At 43.6% G+C, this 20344-nt stretch overlaps 1 protein-coding gene across 4 annotated transcripts in view; it reads right to left on the bottom strand.

Annotated features, from left to right (window-relative positions):
- tmcc1a (transmembrane and coiled-coil domain family 1a) overlaps positions 1-16452 on the bottom strand; it is a 43866-nt gene extending 27414 nt beyond the window's left edge. The window contains exons 1-4 of one of the 4 annotated variants that reach the window (XM_030118387.1): positions 16395-16452; positions 15514-15601; positions 5496-5545; positions 3170-3450 (exon numbers count right to left, since the gene is read on the bottom strand). In XM_030118387.1, coding sequence (XP_029974247.1) covers positions 3170-3450; positions 5496-5517 — 303 coding nt within the window. In that variant the 5' untranslated portion in view covers positions 5518-5545; positions 15514-15601; positions 16395-16452. Of the gene's footprint in view, positions 1-233; positions 689-3169; positions 4111-5495; positions 5546-15513; positions 15602-16394 lie in introns of those variants that run through there. The other 3 variants (XM_030118386.1, XM_030118388.1, XM_030118389.1) reach the window with 3 other exon arrangements.
- Between the last annotated feature and the right edge of the window lie 3892 nt (positions 16453-20344).

The raw sequence follows: 20344 nt of genomic DNA, 5'->3' as shown, positions 1-20344 counted from the left end.
CGCTCAATGGTGTGATAAAAACCTTTTTCTGGGACAACACCAAACGCCTTGAAGGCAGAGAGAAACAAAGCAAGATAAAAGATGAGGGAAACAGATATGCAAGAGCAACGCACAGCGATCACACACATAATAAAAGGCTTTCCTGGCAGCAAAGTCTCAGCCTGTGGTCATGAATGAATCTGCAGCAGTGTGATGGGAAGACAAAGATCAGGCTCGGTGTGTTTGAAGCTTACCTTCGAGTACTGCCTACGAAGACTGAAGCGCTGCACCATCCTGACAGACTGACGGACCCACAGCTGGATCCCACAGCCCTGCTCTACTCCCCTGTGCTGATACCCCTCCAAAGTACACGCACCCTCACACAGCACACTCCACATTCACACATACTGAAAACACACATGCTAGCCTCCTCTCCAAACAGCCATGTGCACACACATCTCCAGTCCACACTGCTTTCGTTCACTATGCAAACACGAGAGAGAGAGAGAGAGAGAGAGAGAGAGAGAGAGAGAGAGAGAGAGAGAGAGAGGTGAAAAAAGGGAGGCAGAGCAAGAAGAGATAAAGACAGCTCAGCTGTGTTGCCCTCTACTTATATTCAGAGTGATCTCCCTCGCTGTTTCTCCCTCTACAGAAGATGTTCACACCACATGGCTATCAATACTCAGCCTGGGAGAAGAGATTAAAAAAAAGGTCTAACACTCACGCATGCACACACCCCTCCACATTCACCACGCTGAGCTCTCACTCATCTACGACTACAATGAGGCAAGGCTGCCTCCCGCTTCCTGTCAGTTTGAGGAAAAGGGCTGGGAAAGAATGAGGAGGTGGTGGTGGAGACCGAGAGGGAGGAGGAGATGGGACGAGAGGAGGGACAAGCTGACAGTCTGTATTAAGTCTCCCCGGGGACAGAGGGAGGGGGACAGGGAGGGGAGAAGGAGAAACAAGAGAGGGAAAGGAAGAAAGAAAGAAATCCAACATTGAGAGGGAAGAATTGATCAATTGCTGAACATTGATTGTTCCTGGTAGACAGCTTCAGACAAACTGTCCCACCCTCGGCCTCCACCAACATCAGGATGTCAAACACCTCCAAGGTCGATCACGCTGTTACTATGGCAACCCAAGCAGGGCGTAGTGCTCACAGCGTGCTGCAAGTGTCAAGGTAACCACGGCGACCAATGGGATAACCCAAATGACATTGCTGAGTAGCAGTGCTGAGAGGCTGCTGTGATGTTAGAACCGGTTAAACTCCAGACTCCAGAGAGGCCGACTGTTGTCTATAAAGACGCACCGATCTCTCTACAGCCGTCTGGCCGCGAGCCCTGTTCTGTCATCACAGGGAAGGTAATTCATACATGACTGACAAACACTGGATGGAGGTACGGCCTTATTAAAGCCAGCATGAAGATTATATCTGTCAGCCGATGTAGATATCAACATCCACCGGGCCAGAGTAATAAAGACATCAGACATCCCAGTCTGTGCAGTCCGTGGTCCTTGGCACAGTCTATAGCATCATTCCAAGGATCAGTGGAGTCTGCAACAACCATGAGGTCAGAATGCAATCAGCTCAGAGAAACCAAGCCCTGTGCAGGTTAGCTGATCTGACAGCGCCCTCTGGTGGCAGACAGAGGCAAAACGTCTGCGTTCAAGAGAGAGAATGTGATAATGTGAAGAAATAAACAGACAGCGCTCCCAAAATATTTTCTTGGATATAAAATGAATAACTATACACTATTAAATCTACTCAAACTACATGAAAAAGACATTTAGAAAACAGTGAGACAACCCTGTAGAGCTGTTTACATTCTACAACTTCTTTACCTTATCTTTACCAATGAACTAGAATTTCTCTTTCCTTAGTTGATGAATTCCTGCTGTGTTCTAAGATCATCACACATCACAACTCAAACCTCACATGCAAAAAATACTACCGGTTGTCTTTTGACAAGACACACCTTAATTAATGGCAAACCATTCCAGGTGACGAGAAATTGATTCTCTCTACAACAGATCAATATGGGATAGCTTCTTTTCAACCTTTTTTCAACAGTCTCTAAATTGTTTTGACTGAACTGAACAGATGAACATGTGATACAACCGGTTCCATCTGTTTTGTCTAGTATGTTCTCTCATGTACAAATCTGTTTTGTGTCCAAACCTTAGTTTGGACTTACGTACATAAGAACACCTATAGAAAACCTCCAGTAAAATCAGCAAGAAAGAATCTGCAAAACATGTGATCATATTGTTTCAACTCAGTTGTAAAACCTGAGCTGCTCACACAAACAACGATTCAGTCCGTCTGTTAACAACTTTTAGAAATCCAGAGATGTCTGGACCTCACTTATCTCTGTTCTGCCAACGCGACCCTGCATGCACCGAACAGGAAAGAAGATGGATGGAACATAAAAATTCTTTGTTTATGCATATCTAAGCATATAATGCCTTTTTTTGAATCAGCAAATTGATAAATCTGCATTTATTTGAGGAAATAATGAGAGTTTGGTAGTTTTCTGTCACAAATAAACAAGAAGACAATGTAGAGGAGGTACACGGGAATTTTTAGCTGTAATGACTGATATATCATATATAATAATGATATCTAGAGAAATTTATATTCTCTTCTCTTGAGGAATGAAAAATTTAAGGAGCGAATGGTAAACATGTATTATCCAAATTGATTTTTGAGTCCGAAATAATTTGCATCTTCAAGTATGTATCTGCATGTTATTTGTTTCTTATATGGTACAAAGCTGAACATAAATTAATGTTATTTAACTGCCATAAATATAATATATGTCATTGTTCATTTCTCATTTTCGTGATTTTGTTTGGTGATGTTACGTAGGATTTCGTATTAATGTTCTGTCTGTGTTGCTCGATGGTGGATGCTGAAGATAAGAAGATAAAATCAATCAGTTTCATAAAGAACCGTTGTCGTTGATGTCTGAAGTGATATTTGGCAACTTAAAACAAAAATGTTTACTTGAAATAATATACAAGTAGACAAAGTCAGACCGGAGTGATAACAGGTGGCAGGTCTCAGTCTGAACTCTGTGTTTGACTGACAGTTCTCTGACAAACAAGGCCCTGACACCAGCAGAATGGGGAAAGACACACGATCAATCACCCTGAGCGGTGATGGTGATTAATGGCTGCCGTCTCTCACCCTGTCCGTCTCCTCGGTGGACTGGTACCCCGACGACAGCACCACGTCCCCGCCGGCGCATCCGGGCGCAGGGCTGCTGGGCGTGGTGTCGGTGGTGGAGGAGGAGCGCGGGCGGCTGGTGTGCTGCTGCGGGTCGTGAGTGTGGCGGCGATGCGGGGCCTGGGGGCTGCCCCTCAGGAGGGGGTCTCGGTCCCCGCTCACAGAGCCGGACCCCTTACTGCGCCGACTCTGCAGGCTGGTGCCGCGCCTCATGGTGCCGCCAGCGGCTGAGCCCCGGCCAGCTGCGGAGGGAATCACAGGAGCACAGAGGCCGTCAGAGTCGGGACAACGGGACAGGGGGTCCTCGGGGGCAGAGGTGGGGGCGCCGCTCGCCGACACCACAGAGGAAGATGAGGAGGAGGATGAGGAGGTGATGGTGGAGCGAGAGAGGGAGAGGCGTTTACGCTGCTGCTGGAACAGCTGTTTCAAGCCCTGGCCAAGAACCCCCATGCTCTCCCTGGCGTTCTGGCTCATCTTACTGAAGGAAGGGGGCTCTAACTGGGATGAGGCCCTCTTCAAGCCCGGGCCATGTGACCCCGCTGCCACTCCTCCAGCTCCGGGATCTGAACAGGGGCCCACCCCCTCTGGCTCCCTTCGACTGTCGACTCCCCGCTGCATTTGGTCCAGCTGACACTTCATGAATAGCAGGGGAAGAAATGTCCAATTAAACAGTCTGCTAACGCTTCGCTCGCTATTTGCCAGGCATGCAGGGGGTCACACTAGGTCAGGGACTGAGGAAGAGAGGACTAGCAAGCAGCGGCAGAGCAGAGCAGGGATGGAGATGGGGTACAGTGGAGATGGGGCTGTCTGATGGAGGGTTGGATCGGCTCATGGGCAGTCAGAGGGATGGATCCAGAGAGCGAGCATGCAGCTTTCACTCAGGAACAAGCAGCCATGCTGGTCTGACAGAAAGAGAGGACACAGATTAGGAGGAGCTGAAATGTCATCGCTATGCAATGGCAGTGCCTACCACATCAACGGTACAGCTTAAATCAGCTAAATAGTTCAGTTCCAACAGCCAGCGGTTCATTCTCAGGTGAAACGGCACGTTAGAGCCAGGCTGTGGTCTGACTGGTGGATGATACAAGTTTCTCTATACAGGTTTTTCTCTGCACTCTTAAAGACATTAAAATCATACTGAAATAATGAAACGGAAATAATAATTCTGAATTCTGAATTCGATACTGAAATAATTCCAATAAAACATGCTTATCAAATTCAAATTACATATCTTTAACAAAGTCTGCAAAACAGCAGGAATTTAAAGACATCTTATAATTATCTAATATTATTCATGATATAATATAACAAATAAATCAAACAGTAGCAGAAAATATTTATGTGCACACACCGATTAAAATATGCAGGGAGAACACAGACCTCTGTAAGCCTATCAGTCCACTCAGATGTATTTAGTCTGTGTTGAAGAAACATTCAGACCTCAATGGACATTTAATTGAACGGCACGAGGCCGCTTTAGAGGAGGACTGATGCACAATGGGGCTTAGGCAGCAGTGTTTACATTTCCACAAGTGCACCACTCCAATGCAGTAATTACTCCGGGGTTTCATATGACCCAGCCAGTGTGAAACACACCCTGAGTCCCACATCAGCCTGAGAACAGAGGATGCATGTTCGGTTCCTGTTGTTCAAAAGAATTCACATCACTATTGGGTCATAGAAACGATTTTATTTTCGCTTTAAGGCTTTACTACTCTGAAACTTTTCATTTTTGACTCAGACAGATGCCAACATATTATAAATATCCAAAGGAGATAATTTCTAATGCAGAGAACTCCTTTTCATTATTACATCCATACATCATCCTCACTGCTTGTAACGAACACCGAGTGTCTTTCCCTCCTGCAGTCTGAGCTCTCTCCTCTGTTTTCTTGTTCTACTTTCCTGTAGGAGCTACATAATGTCGACTTTTGAAGTTTGTCATCTGTGTCTCCTGCCCCCTTCAAAATCTTAACCTTCTACTGAAGTCTCCATATCTCACAAACTAAACACGATACCGGAAGAAACGTCTGAGCACTGGCTGTGAGCCATGTTCACTTTTGAAGGATAAAATATGAAGCAAATTTCAGATCGTCAGTGAGTCACACGATGGCTAAATGGTCGTGGAAAATAGAAACGGGGATCACATGAAGCATCTATGGCTATATATAGCTGGGAGAAGGATGTAGTCAGAAAGAAACAACTAAAAAATGCAAAACACAAAGAACAAATAACAAATAAGAAAGAGGGGGGGTTGATGTGTCACATCAGAATAAGAAAAACCCACCTACCATCAGCCCAGCTGTCATCCTAGTGTGAAACACTCCTCTGCATTACCTGAAAAGAGGGGAAGGGGGTAGGTGGGAGGAAGCAAAACAATAAACTGTTATTTCTCATTTAAAACACCTCAGTGACTTACACTCACAATTTATACCAGATGCACAAACATACTGAAATATTACTAAAAGATGCTTGTATTACATTGTCAAACAAATTCTAGTGTTTATTCTTAGTGTGATCTTCTTTGTGACTGTTGTGGGGGATTAAGATCATGAGCATTTGCAGATATTTAGGGGCAAAAAACAAACAAGTCCTCATAAGTAAAATATTTTGATATTGTTGGTCAAATGCAGGGAAATCTAATGTGTGTGTGTGTGTGTGTGTGTGTGTGTGTGTGTGTGTGTGTGTGTGGGCGTTCTCGTATTTCTATCCTTGTTGGGGCCAAATGTCCCCACAAGGATAGCAAAACGTGGAACGACGTGCCTTGTGGGGACCTTTTTCCGGTCCTAAGTAGGAGAAACAGTGTTTTCTTGACCATGTTGTTGTTACTGAAAAAAGTAAAAGTGCAAAAACATTTCTTTAGGGTTAGGCTTTGTTGTGGTGTGGGTTAGGGTTAGGGTAAGGGTCAGGGTTAGGGGCTACACATGAATGGGAGTCAATGGACGGTCCCCACAAGGATAGAAATACAAGACTGCGTGTGTGTGTGTGTGTGTGTGTGTGTGTGTGTGTGTGTGTGTGTGTGTGTGTTCCTTCAGGAGCTCATTTACTACCCCCAAAGGTCTCCCTTCCTGTGGCAGTATCAAGAGACGAGGCTTCCGCATTGGAAACAACCAACAGCGCGGCGCCGCTAACATGAGGAGCGCCATCGCCTCCTGCAGCATCAGCATCACACGCTGTCTGAATGAATCTCAGTCAGTGACAAAACCGACCGAGCAGACACCTGAGAAAATAGATGGCGTCTTCCTCAAGAAGCAACCTTATTGGAGGAGCAGAGATCACCTCACAGAAGGACCCAGAGACCGACAGGCAGGCAGGCGGCACTCGGTGCGCTCTGGCTTCCCTGCAGCATCAATAGCTGCTCCCACTGAGGGCAACAAAACAAGCAAGGCAGGGACATGCAGAGCCCTGGGGAGGCGCAGTGGCATACTCCAACTATATTCCTATATTCCTCCTATTCCTCTCACCTTTTCCAAACTTGGTGAGCAGAGGTGAAGGTGGGATGTAGACCGACTGCCTCTTCACCACAACAGTCCAGGACAGTGACTGTATCACTGCGGCGGCTGACTAATATACGTATTATTTTCTGAACTGAGTTGGTGTGTATTTATTCATGAGATAGCTGCAGTCCACAATCCAAAGACACTCCGTCAACTCACAGTGAATTAAAAAGACAAGAAGATATTCATTCTTTATTGTGTTTATTGCAAAGACAAAAACACTTGTGTGTTTTTTTATGTGGCAAAGTTTTACAAATGAGAATTTTCTCATAGAGTGTTAGTCATACATACAAATATAACATATTTACATGCATGCTTGATTATGGATGCATGCGTGAACCGTTCACTGGCACAAGAGGTGGCAGTGAAGTGTGAGTCATTATGACGAAGCACCGTGGAGGGTTTTTGTTTTTTTTTTGAGCTGCTGAGTCGAGGGGTAAACCTGCGTTAATCCTGTCCTGAAGCTGAAGCTGAACCTGAAGTCCTGTCCTGACCCTGGTGCCCATCCCTCCCTCCATGCCAGTAAATCCCCTGCTTCATCCCCTGGACTGATCCAACACTGGACTGGATGCTGTCTTGATTGCCTGTGGTTTTATTTGCAAACGAAATCCTCTTTCCGGAGCCTTTCGGGGTACAACGCTTTGTTGTTAACACTTTGTGAATACACCGGCATCTTTGTTTAGATTCAGCAAGCATTGATGAGAGGATGCAACGAGAACAAACATCTGATGGATGTTTAATGGCAACTGTTATTTTCTAACCTGTTCCGGTTTGCTTTGAGACATTCTAGTATTCTGACAGCGAAACTACAGACAACTACAAAATACTGCACAGCTGGACAAAAAATATCCAGCATTATTTTGTTTTACTGTTGAAAATGTATGTTATAGTTTCTATAAACTACTGTAAACAAGACTGAAGTTCCATGTGAGAATAATGCAATCAATCAGTTTTATTATAAGCATACAAAAGAGCAAGCATCTTTTTTTCTTTTCACACGGTGCTGGATCACCGTGCACATGAAGGGGTGTACATTGGTGAATATAATCCCTGTCCAGCACTGAAACAGATCAGTGATTATCTGCGCTGAACAGAGTTGGCGACGGCCCGGGTCAGCGGCCTCGGTGAGTCAGCACGTTTCACAGAAACGCCTGACTGTCGTCAAAGGTAAAAGATAAATAACCGCGTGGACACTGGCCTTTCTGGAACCATCCCTCATAGAAACACGCACAAGCATGTGCCTGCGCCAGCACACACACACACACACACACACACACACACATCCACACTCGCGAGTCCTAATCCATTCAGAATTACTGCCACATGTCCAGCTGTCACCGTCAGAGCTTTGACACCATATAAAACACAAAATACTTCATCTGCGGGCACGAATCCAAATTCTACAAGCAATGACACTGCATTAACTGCTTGGGAACAATCATTAATCTCTTTTGGCCTTATTTTAACAGGCCCGGTCGGGTTGGAGCAGTTGACAATCAATTACACAGAATCCGGTTAATGTTCGACCGTACTCTCTGGATTGATGGCAGCAACAGGTTCATCTGAGCCGAGAGATCGCCGACAAATAAGTGGCATCAACATGTTCGGCAATCTCTTACAAATGAAAAGTTGTGCCTCGATGAGATTACCTCTATAAATAAAGGTAAATTCAAATTCAAAAGAAAAAAAATAAACCCCCTCCATTACGGTTATTGAACAAAAAAGACAATCACTGTTGATTATTTCAAAGGGGATTAAGGGTCATGGGTCAGACTGTTAAATGATGAAGACAATTTGTATGAAAGTCTAATATGAGGAAAGCATAAACATTACGTAATGTGTTTTCAATGCTCATTTTGATTATAGCAGATACTGGCACGATAACCTTCACTGTTTATTTCTTTCTCTATTTTCTTGTTCTGGACAATAAAGAACAAATAAAGCTTGACCAATCCAGAACCCAGAGTGGAGGTCAATCTGGCCTCTGTGTGCTGACACAGAGGCAGACACGCTGTTGCTCTTTGCTGAGCACATAGTTGGTCGACTCAAAAATATGGCTATAGATTAAACAAGCCAAAGCAGTGTTTCCAGAAGAGTGTGAGAGCCGGCGTGGAATAGACCGCTCTTTGTTTCCTCCCAGCCGCACACAGGCACATCGCTGCTCTTTGTGCTGCGCCTCTTTCACTGACAGACACACATCAATAAAAGGGGAATTAGGCCAGAGAGTTCTGTCAGTGAGGCTTGTGTTGAGGTGCATGCACGGATGTGTGCGCGTGTTCGTATCAGACAGAAAAGGAAACAGGAAAAAGGAGAGATTGCAGGAAATATATTGTGTGAAAAATGTGCACAAGTGTGAAGTCTCTGTGCGTGTGTGTGTGTGTGTGTGTGTGTGTGTGTGTGTGTGTGTGTGTGTGTGTGTGTGTGTGTGTGTGTGTTTGCATCTGTTGTCTTTTACAAATGAAAAGTGAGCCATATCTCATTCAGCAGCTGCATAATGACAGCACGGCCAGGAAACAGGAACAATCGTTATTGTATTTATGTGTGTGTGTGTGTGTGTGTGTGTGCGCGCGCGTGTTGGACTGGGAGGCAGAGAATAGCACAGTTGTGTCTGCTGTGACAGTGAAGGAGATGACTCCAGCGTACTGGACAACGTGCGATAAGAGACGCGTCTCTTTGTATCAGACAAGGGAAGGAGCGAAGTGGAAGAAGGAGGCAGAGGGAGTGAAAGAGGCCTGGCCGGATCAAAGGCGTCCAGCGGTTCGCGCCGCGTTTCGCCTGGCCGTGTCAGGTTCAACTCCGGGTGTTTTGCGCAGAGCGCGCCTGAATGAGGGGGTGTACTGCAGGTAGTTCCCTGAAAGAGGGAGGCACAACGCCCTATTGTGCAAGCTGAAACCCACAGGGAGGCCCCGACGCCGAGGCTGCGCTCAGCTTTCCAGGAACGGGACAAACCAGAAGATGCAAACATCTACTCCTCCCACACATATAGACTCCAGCTAACACATCTGTGTTTGCTTAGCGACGCCACACACTTTAAGTTGACTGTACAGCTGTCAAGGAGACGGCCGCAGGGGAGTAGTGTATATCTGCCACTTCTAAAAAAGTCACCTGTACATGATCCTCCAGAGGGGGACGCTCTTTCAGTACAGACGGGCAGTTTTGCTTTAATCTTATTTCTGATTTCAGACCATTTGTCTTACACAACAGAGAGACAATAAGATTGAAAAAAAAAAAAACTGAGCACAAAACCAAAACCACACTGGCTACAGTGAGTAACAGGTGGTATACTGGGAGTAAAGCAAGTCTGAGTCATGTAAGAGTATCTCACACTTTGTGAAGGTGGGAAGCTACTGAGAACAGAGGGACGGCTGTGTTGATCTTTTATGGTTGTACAGAACTGTAAAAAAAAAAATGTTATTCTCTGAGGTATAGGTTACACAACTAGGTTGGTCAGTAATACCAGCAGAAGCTGAAGACTGGCCGTGACCAGGCTGGATGTGAAGCCTTACGCCGACAAGGCCGGTCGGTCTATGTTGACAGCAACTACAACAATGAACCCAGACGACAACGTGTCTAACCATTGAGATTACGAAGGATCAGATTCAGGGTGTGCGCAGTGCGCAAGACAGCCCCAGCCTTAATACTGACAGTCTCTTAACTCCATAATCACAATCAAAGATAAAACTGAATTAGTGCAGCCCCACCTTGATGGTGAAAGACAACGCTGTCGAAACATTCTCTCAGAGAAATAAAACCACTGCAACAATTAAACATCTTTCTGGAATCATTCCCATCCTGCAAAAAGGCCAAACATCGTAGCTGGAACTGGTTCGCTGTTGTCACAACAAAGAGACGTCCCCCGGTTTGGTATTTTGGATCTGACTCTAAAGTGATTAGAATCGTGATCATGAACTCTCTGTATACCAGTCAATCCACATCGCACGTCCGACATGTGATCATGAACTTTGATTCGTGACTATTACAGCAGACACAAGGGGCTGAGGGACTTGCTGGAGGAATCTTATGTTTCAGTTGGTCTGAAAGATGCTTTGAGTCACGTAGAAGAGCTGGAAAAAGCTCCATGACAGAGAAGTCTTGACTCCGGCGCTCTTCATAATGCCGCCATGGACAAAGTAGCAAAGTAGATGGATGTAGATGAAATAAAATAAGAATAATGGATGTAAACTTTCAGATGTCCTGAACCGGAATCATGACAGAAATATGGGACTGTCAGAGAAGCACCGGCCAGAAACCAGAGTCAAGAGAATTAAAAATAGTTACAACACTTAATGAACACAATGCAGAACAACAACCCACCTAAACTCTTGACTAGCAACTCCTCCAATATTCATGGGGGAAAAAAAAGCACTGTTATTCATTTTCAGTCCACTCAATGCTCTCATGAGGGTGTTTTCAGCGGTGAGGGAGAAAAACATAACTGCATGGCATGTAGGATATTCCGAGCCCTGCGAAGGTGACGCTCACTTACTAACCTGCCGGGTGTCTAACAGTCGTCGGGCCTCCAACTCGGCCAACACAGCTCATATTCCACAAGCCCTCGCATGGCACCGTCAACTGTCAACAGGCGGGAAACCACCTACACACCAGCTGAAATCCCATCCCAGAGACTCTGTTGAAGGCACACGGACGCACGGAACAGGAAGAGGAATGCAGGTCACGGTTGGCACACACTGCCGGGGTACCGGGCCAAGGGGCATCAGCCTCTCGTTGGAGTCAGCAGGTAAGAGCACATAACAGATATAAATCAGTCTCATCGACACCTATTTAAATAACTCCTTAGTCACATCTCTGAGTTCAGGTAACCAGACACCCGTCAAGGGGATCAGAGCATCCAGGCTTTGGTTATGAAGAATGATCTCTGGCTCATCGTCCACAATCTGGGAGAACGCCAAGGTACTCTCAACGTCAAGGAACCTCGATATGTGAAACAATTATATGCATCATATGCAGCCTTCTTCATGGTAACTTTCATTGTTTTAATATTGAGTCATTATCTTTATCCAACATGATACTTCAGTTTTCCATATTAGTTTAATCAAGTGATTACAAAATCTTTAGCATTACATTTCCTTCAGTTGCTCTTCCTCTGCTCCTCAGCTCAAAAATTCACCTAGACTCCTAAAACTTCACATAGGCTGCAGATAAACGACTAAGACTACATTAGAACGGATAGAACAAGCGATCAATGAACCATGTCCCACTGTTTAAATATACACCTTACTATTGTTTTGAGACAATCATTTAAGAAGCCGTCTATTTTCACAGCGACAAGGACCCGGGACGGGTTTTAAAGCGAACTCTTGAGACGCTGCGTGACCTCTGCCTTGTTTCAGCCTTCGCCTTTTAAACAGGAAGGGATCAGAGGGAGGCAGGCAGCTGGTTGCCACTAGAAACGACAGCCTTTTTAGAGGAATTTCACCTTCACTCTGGAAGTGTGGGAGTCAGTTCTGCCGGAAAAAAAAAAAAAAAAAAAGATCTGCTATGTTCACACTAGCAGCAGTAACTGCAGACAGATAAACTTTATATTTGCATGTAATTTGTGAACTTAAACTTCCAGGAGCATTAAGAAGAAAGAGAAAACATACGAGGTGTAAATTAAGCTGCACTATTACGCCTCTGCTACAATGTGGGCTTTCAAACTGCGAATCTGCTGGAGGCGGGAGAAGGTGAGAGGAGGAGGAGGAGGAGGAGGAGGAGTGTGGTACAGTCAGACACAGTCAGAGTCATGGCTGACTAGAGGCAAACGTCTGTCTGAACGATGCCGAGATTGTTGAGACTCCGCGTGGCTGAAGGGGGAAAAAAAGGATTATCTGAATCCTTTAGAATCCTTTTCTAATCATTTTTACAGCATCTGTTGAGGAAAGAGAAACTTGTTGCGTGCCACAACTTGACAAAGATCAGATCAGATTCTGCATGTTCTTCCTGTGCATGCGTGGGGTTTTTTTTTCCCCGACTATTCCAGTAAACTCCCCACATTCCAAAAACATGTGTTTGAGGGTAACGTGTGACTATGCAGACATGTGACTGTGTCTCTCTGCGTTTGCGAAGATTGCCTCCAGCCATGCATTGGCTAAGGCGGTGCAAGAGATGGATGGATGGGCATTAGATCACAACCTATCCTCTCTAATGTGATCAAGTTTCGCATTGCTTGGCGAACATTACATGAACGAACCGACTGAAAACAACATTAACATTCTGACACGCTTCGCCATGCAGAAATCATCCCAAAAGACACAAGAATGCGTGAATGTGCAATGCTGCAAAGTTCAATAGATCATTCCTTTTTCAATAAGCAATCAATGATCTGTCTCTTGCTTGCTTTTTAGGAACAGCCTGCTGTCTGTTTGTTGCTCTTTTGTAAGAAAACGCTTCGTGATTTAAAAAGCATTAACTGACTGGAAAAAAGAGACGAACCACTGAAAAAAAAAAAGCACTAGTTATACAACATTCCTCTTGTGATACACACTTCCGTCCGAACGTCCTCACCAGCCAGAAGGACACTAGTGCAGCAACAAAGACATGATCACTCACCAGCTTCCCACTGGCACACATTGCTGAAAGTACTGTACCGCTGCCAAGAACTGAACCTCGAGCTTTGGAGCGGCCCGAGTCTCTGTTTCTGTCTCTAACGAACATACTGTGTTTTCTGCTGCAGCAGGGGGAACCAACACAAGCAGTGGGTGATAACATGGATCAGCTACACCTCAAGGCTTCTTTACTTTTAGAAATGTCTGCAGCGAGGTGTTTTACATGCGATATTTCCTTTGATCCGTCTCCTTTCGCCACTCATCCCATTCAGATGTGCTGCAGCTTAAAGCCGTTTGCATGGCTGCTTGTTGGCGTATGTACAGATATGTTAGGCACAACGTCAACATGTTGCAGGGACACCCACACTGAGAGGCAAATCCAAACATTTACAGGCTACTTTATGACTTTTCATGACTTTAGGCAACACTAAGAAACAAGAAAAAAAAAGAAAAGATGAGCAACATTTTTCAACAGATGATTCTGTGTCAGAAAAATGTTCTGTAGAAAAAAGGAATCAATTATTTCAGGACAAAATTGTGTTTTTTTTTTTTTGGTTTAATTATTGACTAAACTGTAATGGATTGCCTCAAATATTAAGCAAGTTTTGACATTAAGCATATTATGAGACTATATAGTTACTACCGGTATATATGACTGCAGTCTACATTATTGAAATAACAGAAAAAAAAACAGTAGAGAGATATTATCCCATCTTTCTTTGTTCCCTTCATGTAAAGTGAAGAGAACCTCAGCAGAAGAGAGGATGTCAGCTCTGCTCTCCATGTTGCGACGTTGTTCTAATTTTAAGCTGGTTAATTAATGAAGTTAGAGCGGGTTGTTGTGCCATGTGTGGGAAGGTACCGCTACATAACTCTCGCTCTGGATGCACATTTAGACCCGACTGCTGCCCGATGCTGCAAGTAGCCGATGAATTTGGCCAAAAGTGCACCAACGAACAGCTGGAATCAACTGAATAATCATCTGTTTATGTTACTGTGTAATCAAAAACCAGCAGACATTCATTTACTCTTGTTATTTCAGTTCGTGACTGAATTTCAGCGACGTAAAACTGAGAGGATAAATACTTAATTTGCCTATTGCTTAGTCAAATAGTAAGGACAGACACAAAGTTACGTAGCTCCAAGCTGGTCCTGCCTTCAAGATGGTGAAATCTAGGTTTTTTTTAAATTTAAAACCAAGAAGATTTTAAGACTTTTTCATTAAAAAGTCACGTGAGGCATTTCTTGCTGGACTTGCAGGATTCTCCTCAAGCACTTCAAGTCCGACAGTTGATTTCGTTAGTTGCATAACATGATGCCATTATGAAATACTAGACTATGAATGCATTTTCAGTGTCACACTAGTGATCAAATATTTGTGTAGTTTTCGTGTTCTCTTCAAAAGCCTCCGTGTCAGGTTAACTGGTGATCCTAAATTGCCTCGAGGTGTGAATATAAATGTGTGTGGTCGTCTGCACTGTGATGAATTGGCGCCCATAGCTATTTCCCACGACCTTGCACAGGATAAAGCAGTATAGAATACGGATGAAAGGATTATTTATAGTCTTCCACTGTCTATCAAAAAAAAAATCAAGATGTCTTGTAAAACAGAAAACACAGAAAGCCTTGACACATGTTCTCTTTCTGCCCCAGAGTCTGCAGCTCTGTCCCAACAAACACAGGCCTCCTGTACACATGACCAATTAATAAAACTCCTCCGACAGTCACGCAGGCACACAGCATGCTGTGTTCATCTCATGATCTGGTCTAGCATGAAGACATCGCATCCCGTGAAGAAGCGTTACGAGAAACCGAGCACAAAAAAAAATCAGAGGAGGAGGCAACTCTATCTTCAGATGGCATCGGGGGCTGTTGTGTAAGCATCGTGCACACAAACACGAATACATACACGCAAACACTCATACAATGACGGTCCGCTCTAAGCTCAGCTCTCGACAGGGAAGAAACAACGTGAGTGCAGCAGGAGGAGGAAGAGGAGGAGGAGGAGGAGGAGGAGGAGGAGGGGGAGGAGGAGGAGGAGGGCAGCGTCATCATGGTGGTCTGACCATCGGAGTGAGACATGAATGGCTGTGTTCGCAGTGCCCTGAAGGGGCAGCCGAGCTCTCAGCCACTTAACAGTGTATGCTGAACAGATAGTGGCATACATCATGTCACAGCAGACTCATCCAAACCGCCGTGTATCCCTACAGAGATGGAAACAGCTATCAGTGCGGATGAGTAGAGTCAGTGGATGAAAACAAACCTTCAGTCCATCGTAGTGGCGCTGCTGGAGTGGCTTTCCGTCACTGCAGAGGAGACGCCAGGCTGCTGCTACATCCAACTCACGAGTCCTGAACAGAGAGGAGAAAAAGTGAGATGGGAAATGGAATCCTTTAAATGTTTCCTTGGCACACCTGTGCGCCTGTCTGAAAGACTGTCTCCCAGACACTGATAATAACTGGCTGCACAAATATGCAACTCTGTGAATAGTACTAGGCTTCATAAGTAATGAGGCTTCAGATGTCCATCCTTTATTGGCACAGCAGACTGCATTAGCAAGGAGGGAGGAAATACACCCAACTCGAGCTTGATTCAAACTCATCCAACATGCATGACTTCCAAATGGCAACATCATCACGAGAAAAGTGACTCACAATTTATAGTTTCCTCCACAAGCAAATTATATTCTCAGATGCCACAAAAATAAAAGTTTGTTGTTGTTATCTGTACAAAACCGTTGTCAGCAACATTCATTATAAAACTTCATCAAAAACAACCTCTGAAAAAAAAATGACACAGTGAGAGCATAAAGATAATTCTATAACATACATCGCACTTCACAAATACACAAAAGTAACGTTTCAAAAGCCTGCGGGTGTGTGATGAATTTACCACCTATTAAAAGACAGCAAATCAACAAACACGGCTAAAACGTTAGTTGAGACCGAGTCAAGTGTTGTCAGTGTTCACGGACTCAGGTTGACAGTCCCGTTACTGTGTCATTGTACAGGGCTGCAAATACGATGAAACATCTACAACCGCGCTCTAACAGACTCTCCGCGAGCATCACACACGCGCGCAAACCAGCCAGCAAAGCGGTTCCCTCCCCAGAAAAACTAACGTGGAAATATATTTACCACTTACACGGGTGATAGCAAACTGTTGGAGCTGACACAGGCGTTCACAGAGCGACACCCCTCCTCTGAGAGCCCGTCCGCCCCGCCGTCCGCCCTCCCTCCCAGCGGTGACGTCACGGCGTCAGACGTAACGCAGCGGGAAGGAGCGCAAAGATAGTAGAGCCGTGTCGAGATGAGTCACTCCTCCGATGACAAACTGAACTTTTAATGAAAAAAAGGCAGGAAAAAGACGTACGCCAAACCTCCCAGGTATTTATAGTCTCAGGAATTGAAAAAGACATTTTATCGTCTTTGATGCTGTTTTTGTTTCATTGTGATTTTTATGTGTCTATTCTATCTATGGCTCTTCAGTCCCTCTGTAGTGGTTCCATGTAGCTTTCACTAAACATTTCAGTAAACATTTTGTTTTAAGTTTTATTTCATTTGCATAACACATACATTTTCTTAAATGGTCTAATCTCCAGCCTAAAAACAGGCAAATTAGGTAAAACAGCCCAGATAGCTGGACTACTTAATTTATTAAATTATATTTGATATTTAATTTTTTTTCTTTCTTTTTTAATGAACAAAAGAAGAGAGTATAGTTAAAACTACTCAAAAAGGGCAGAAAAATATGAAGAAATAAGATGTAAAGAAAAAATATTAGTATCACTAAAACTGCTGAAACAGTTCAGAATGCATAGTAACTATAAAAATAGCAAAAGCAGCGAAAATAACCAAGATGCCTAAAATGGTTTAAGTGGGAAGCATGCATGAAAATAAAAGAGGAAACATAAGGAAATATCTCTAAAAATGGCACAAAAGGAAACAATATAATAATGTCTAAATGTGACTATGACACTTTATGAATGTAACACACAAATGTTTTTATTTATTTATTTCAGAATTTTTGTATATTTTACTGCTCCAGACAAATTACATTTGGTGAAAAATAAGAGTAACGACTCTTGTGGTCTAAAATGTTGCAGACACCTGCCCTGGACAACTCCATCAAAGGGAAAACGGGTAATAAGGCTCACCAGTGAATGTGCAACATACAAACTCCTCAACGGACAGTCTGGCTCAATGATTTTTCTGCCATGGTGTGTGCAATTGCCACCCACACTACAGCCATAAGGCAGATTTTCAGTTGGCCCATAACAATTTGTCAAGTATAAAGGAACTTTGTCCTCGCTGAATTTTGACAGACAGGTTTCAACAACTTCTTCAACAAATTCACCATTTCTTTGTAAAGTATGTGTTAATCATAACCAAACTCCTCTGCTGAAAACTGCAAGCAGCTGAAACTTGCAAACATTTCTTCAATCAGATTGATTTATATGCCAGCTTCTAACTGATGCAGTTTGTATCTCAGTGATCAGAGCTGGCAGAAGTGACAGTGTGTAAAAAAAAAAAAAAAAGTTTCTTTGTTTTACATTAAAGGATGACAATCACCAGGGATCCTGTCCTTCATTCACATCAATCAAACTGAATCCAACACATCTCCCCCTCAGTATCTCTCTGCACCTTAATTTGGAGGTTTTTTTGTGCACTACCTGCAAACACGCCGGGAATTGAAACGGGAGAAATGAAATGTCAACATGATTTAACCCAGAGCAAAACTAATTGCACTTCACACCAATTTCAGCACAACTTAAATATTTCTGCTCCCACCTGCTGGGAGGATGGCACGCTGTGCTGGTGGAAACATTTCAGCTCCGGATAATAACTGTGAGGCCCTGTTCGAAGAACCACGGTAGCTATGGTAACATGAAATGTATCGCCAGCATCACAGCTGAGAACTGTTCGTCTTATCTGTGTGTGATTTCAACCTTTGAGGTTTCAACAAAATGTGATTTGATGTAGAACAGCTCGATTTTATGACATATTCACACATTTTCAAGAGAAAAACTCAAGCATGTTTAAATTATTCTCAGTTACCATAGCCATGTGTAGATCGCTCCTATTTTTTAAATAATCATGTTTTTATTTACAATGTAAGTCTTGACTCTTTATGCAATTCCTCAGAGATGCAGACTTACAGAATGGCATCTCTTTAGGGGCCGTATTGTGGGAGCTCAGGGCCTTTATCTATGAAGTCTGCATCTTCTCGCTGGGTGCAAGTGGGTTGTCCTTTTCCATTCTATTCTAGTTTACCTAATCAATGTGCTGGAGTCTATAAATATGTGAAACTTAGGGTCAACATTTGAGCACCTGTGACAAATCCATCCAAGCACAAGGAGAACGTGCAGTCTCCACAGAGAAAGACCCAGACCAGACTCAGACTTCAATATTCCCACTGTGAGGCGATCACTATCCCTCCATGTGGCCGGGCCTCCTCACAAACTCCAAAGACATACTTATTAGGTCGGATTAGTGCAGTTGATGGTCTGGCCTCCTCTCCCTGCCTTTTGAAATCTTGAATCAGCTTCTGTTTAAAAGGTGAATAAAGCAGATGAAGGAAATAGATGACAAGATGGAAGGGTGGAGGAGTTTGCCTGCTGTACTTGTGCTCCGGTTTTCTTCCACTAGATGGCAACATTGGAATAAGTACAAGTCAATGAACGCAGCTGCAGCGCCTGATAATAGTGTGAATTTTCTTTTCTTGTTCAGGTTTTTGAGACAAAATTGACACTTCCTGCATGTCCAGGCCAAATACTCTCTACCCTCTAATTCTAGACTATTGTAATGTAATTTATTCAATTAAATTTGGAAGAGAAGGGATGTGAAAAATAAATACAGGATATGTGCGGGTGTCAAATCAGACATACTGTCAGTGTGAATAAAACTGTAAAGTTGTGTGTATTTCTTTCTTTTCTTTCTTTCTTGAAATTTTTGGTGTGTCATATCTATAAATTTAAATATTTTTACTTCTTGTTTGCTCTTGCTTTATTCAGAATTATACTAACATATTCTTCCCCCTTCATTAAAAAAGTATATTTCGTGGTTTGACTAATGTCACATCTATCCTCCCCACCTTGAAAAATGAAATAGGTCTGACTTTGTATGTGGCTTCTGGGTGTCTCTAAACAGTGTTTAAGGTGACTGACAACAGATCTAGAGGTCGACTCGTGTGTGTAGCCAGGGTTCAAATTCCATGCAGTTGTGTGCTCTGTGTTTTTGTGCAGATGTGGAAAAAAAAGAAGAAAAAAAAATATAATTTCATATATAATTTCATATAGCCCCATCCAACAGTGGATTGAAGAGCAAGGGTTTAATCTCCACCAAGCTGTCGCTTTTCTGTTTTGCACATCCATTATAAAGGCAGGCCTACTTTGAAGAAACGGTAAAAACTAAACCAGATTCAACACACACGTGTTTCTGTGTACCATCAGTTAATGAATGACCACGGCTCTCAAGGGGCAACATGCTGGTCCAGGTTCATCTCCATCCAAGTGGCAGCCTTTTCCTTTCTCCCAGGTATCCTACAGCCATGTCAGGTTATTAAAAACCCAATATTCAGCTCTGTGGTGCAGTGATAAAGCTCTGGAACTGGGAGGTAATTCTGGATTCTCTGCATTCGCTCTTCGCTGATGGTATGAAGGACATCTCACCACACATTCAGAGATCGTAACTGACCTCTCAAATGACTATTAGCATGGTGCAAGTTGCTTTAATTCCCAAATTAAATACTGAATTACCATAATTAAGCACTGAAATAAGATGGTAGAGTGGTATGAATCATCGGAGAGCTGTGGAGGGAGATGAGCCAATAGCGAGAGTGATACGGCTAACAATGTTTATGTACAACTCAGCAACGGAAGCTCCGAATGTTTGTGTCAGGGTTCCTCACAAACAGGAAATGCATTGGTACTAAATGAAGGTCATAAAAAAAACATCCCATAGAAAAAAAAGGCACACTCAAACGTTGTCAACAAGCGTCGTAGAATGGTGTAATGATGTTGTTTTTCACATGATCTAATCAGACCTGTGCTCCCATTAGCCAAAAAAAAAAAAAAAAAAAAAACCTCACACAAA

The sequence above is a fragment of the Salarias fasciatus genome, chromosome 20, assembly GCF_902148845.1.
Source record: "Salarias fasciatus chromosome 20, fSalaFa1.1, whole genome shotgun sequence".
NCBI lineage: Eukaryota > Metazoa > Chordata > Actinopteri > Blenniiformes > Blenniidae > Salarias > Salarias fasciatus.
Note: the sequence above shows the minus strand (reverse complement) of the source record. Positions and strands in the feature narration are given on the sequence as shown.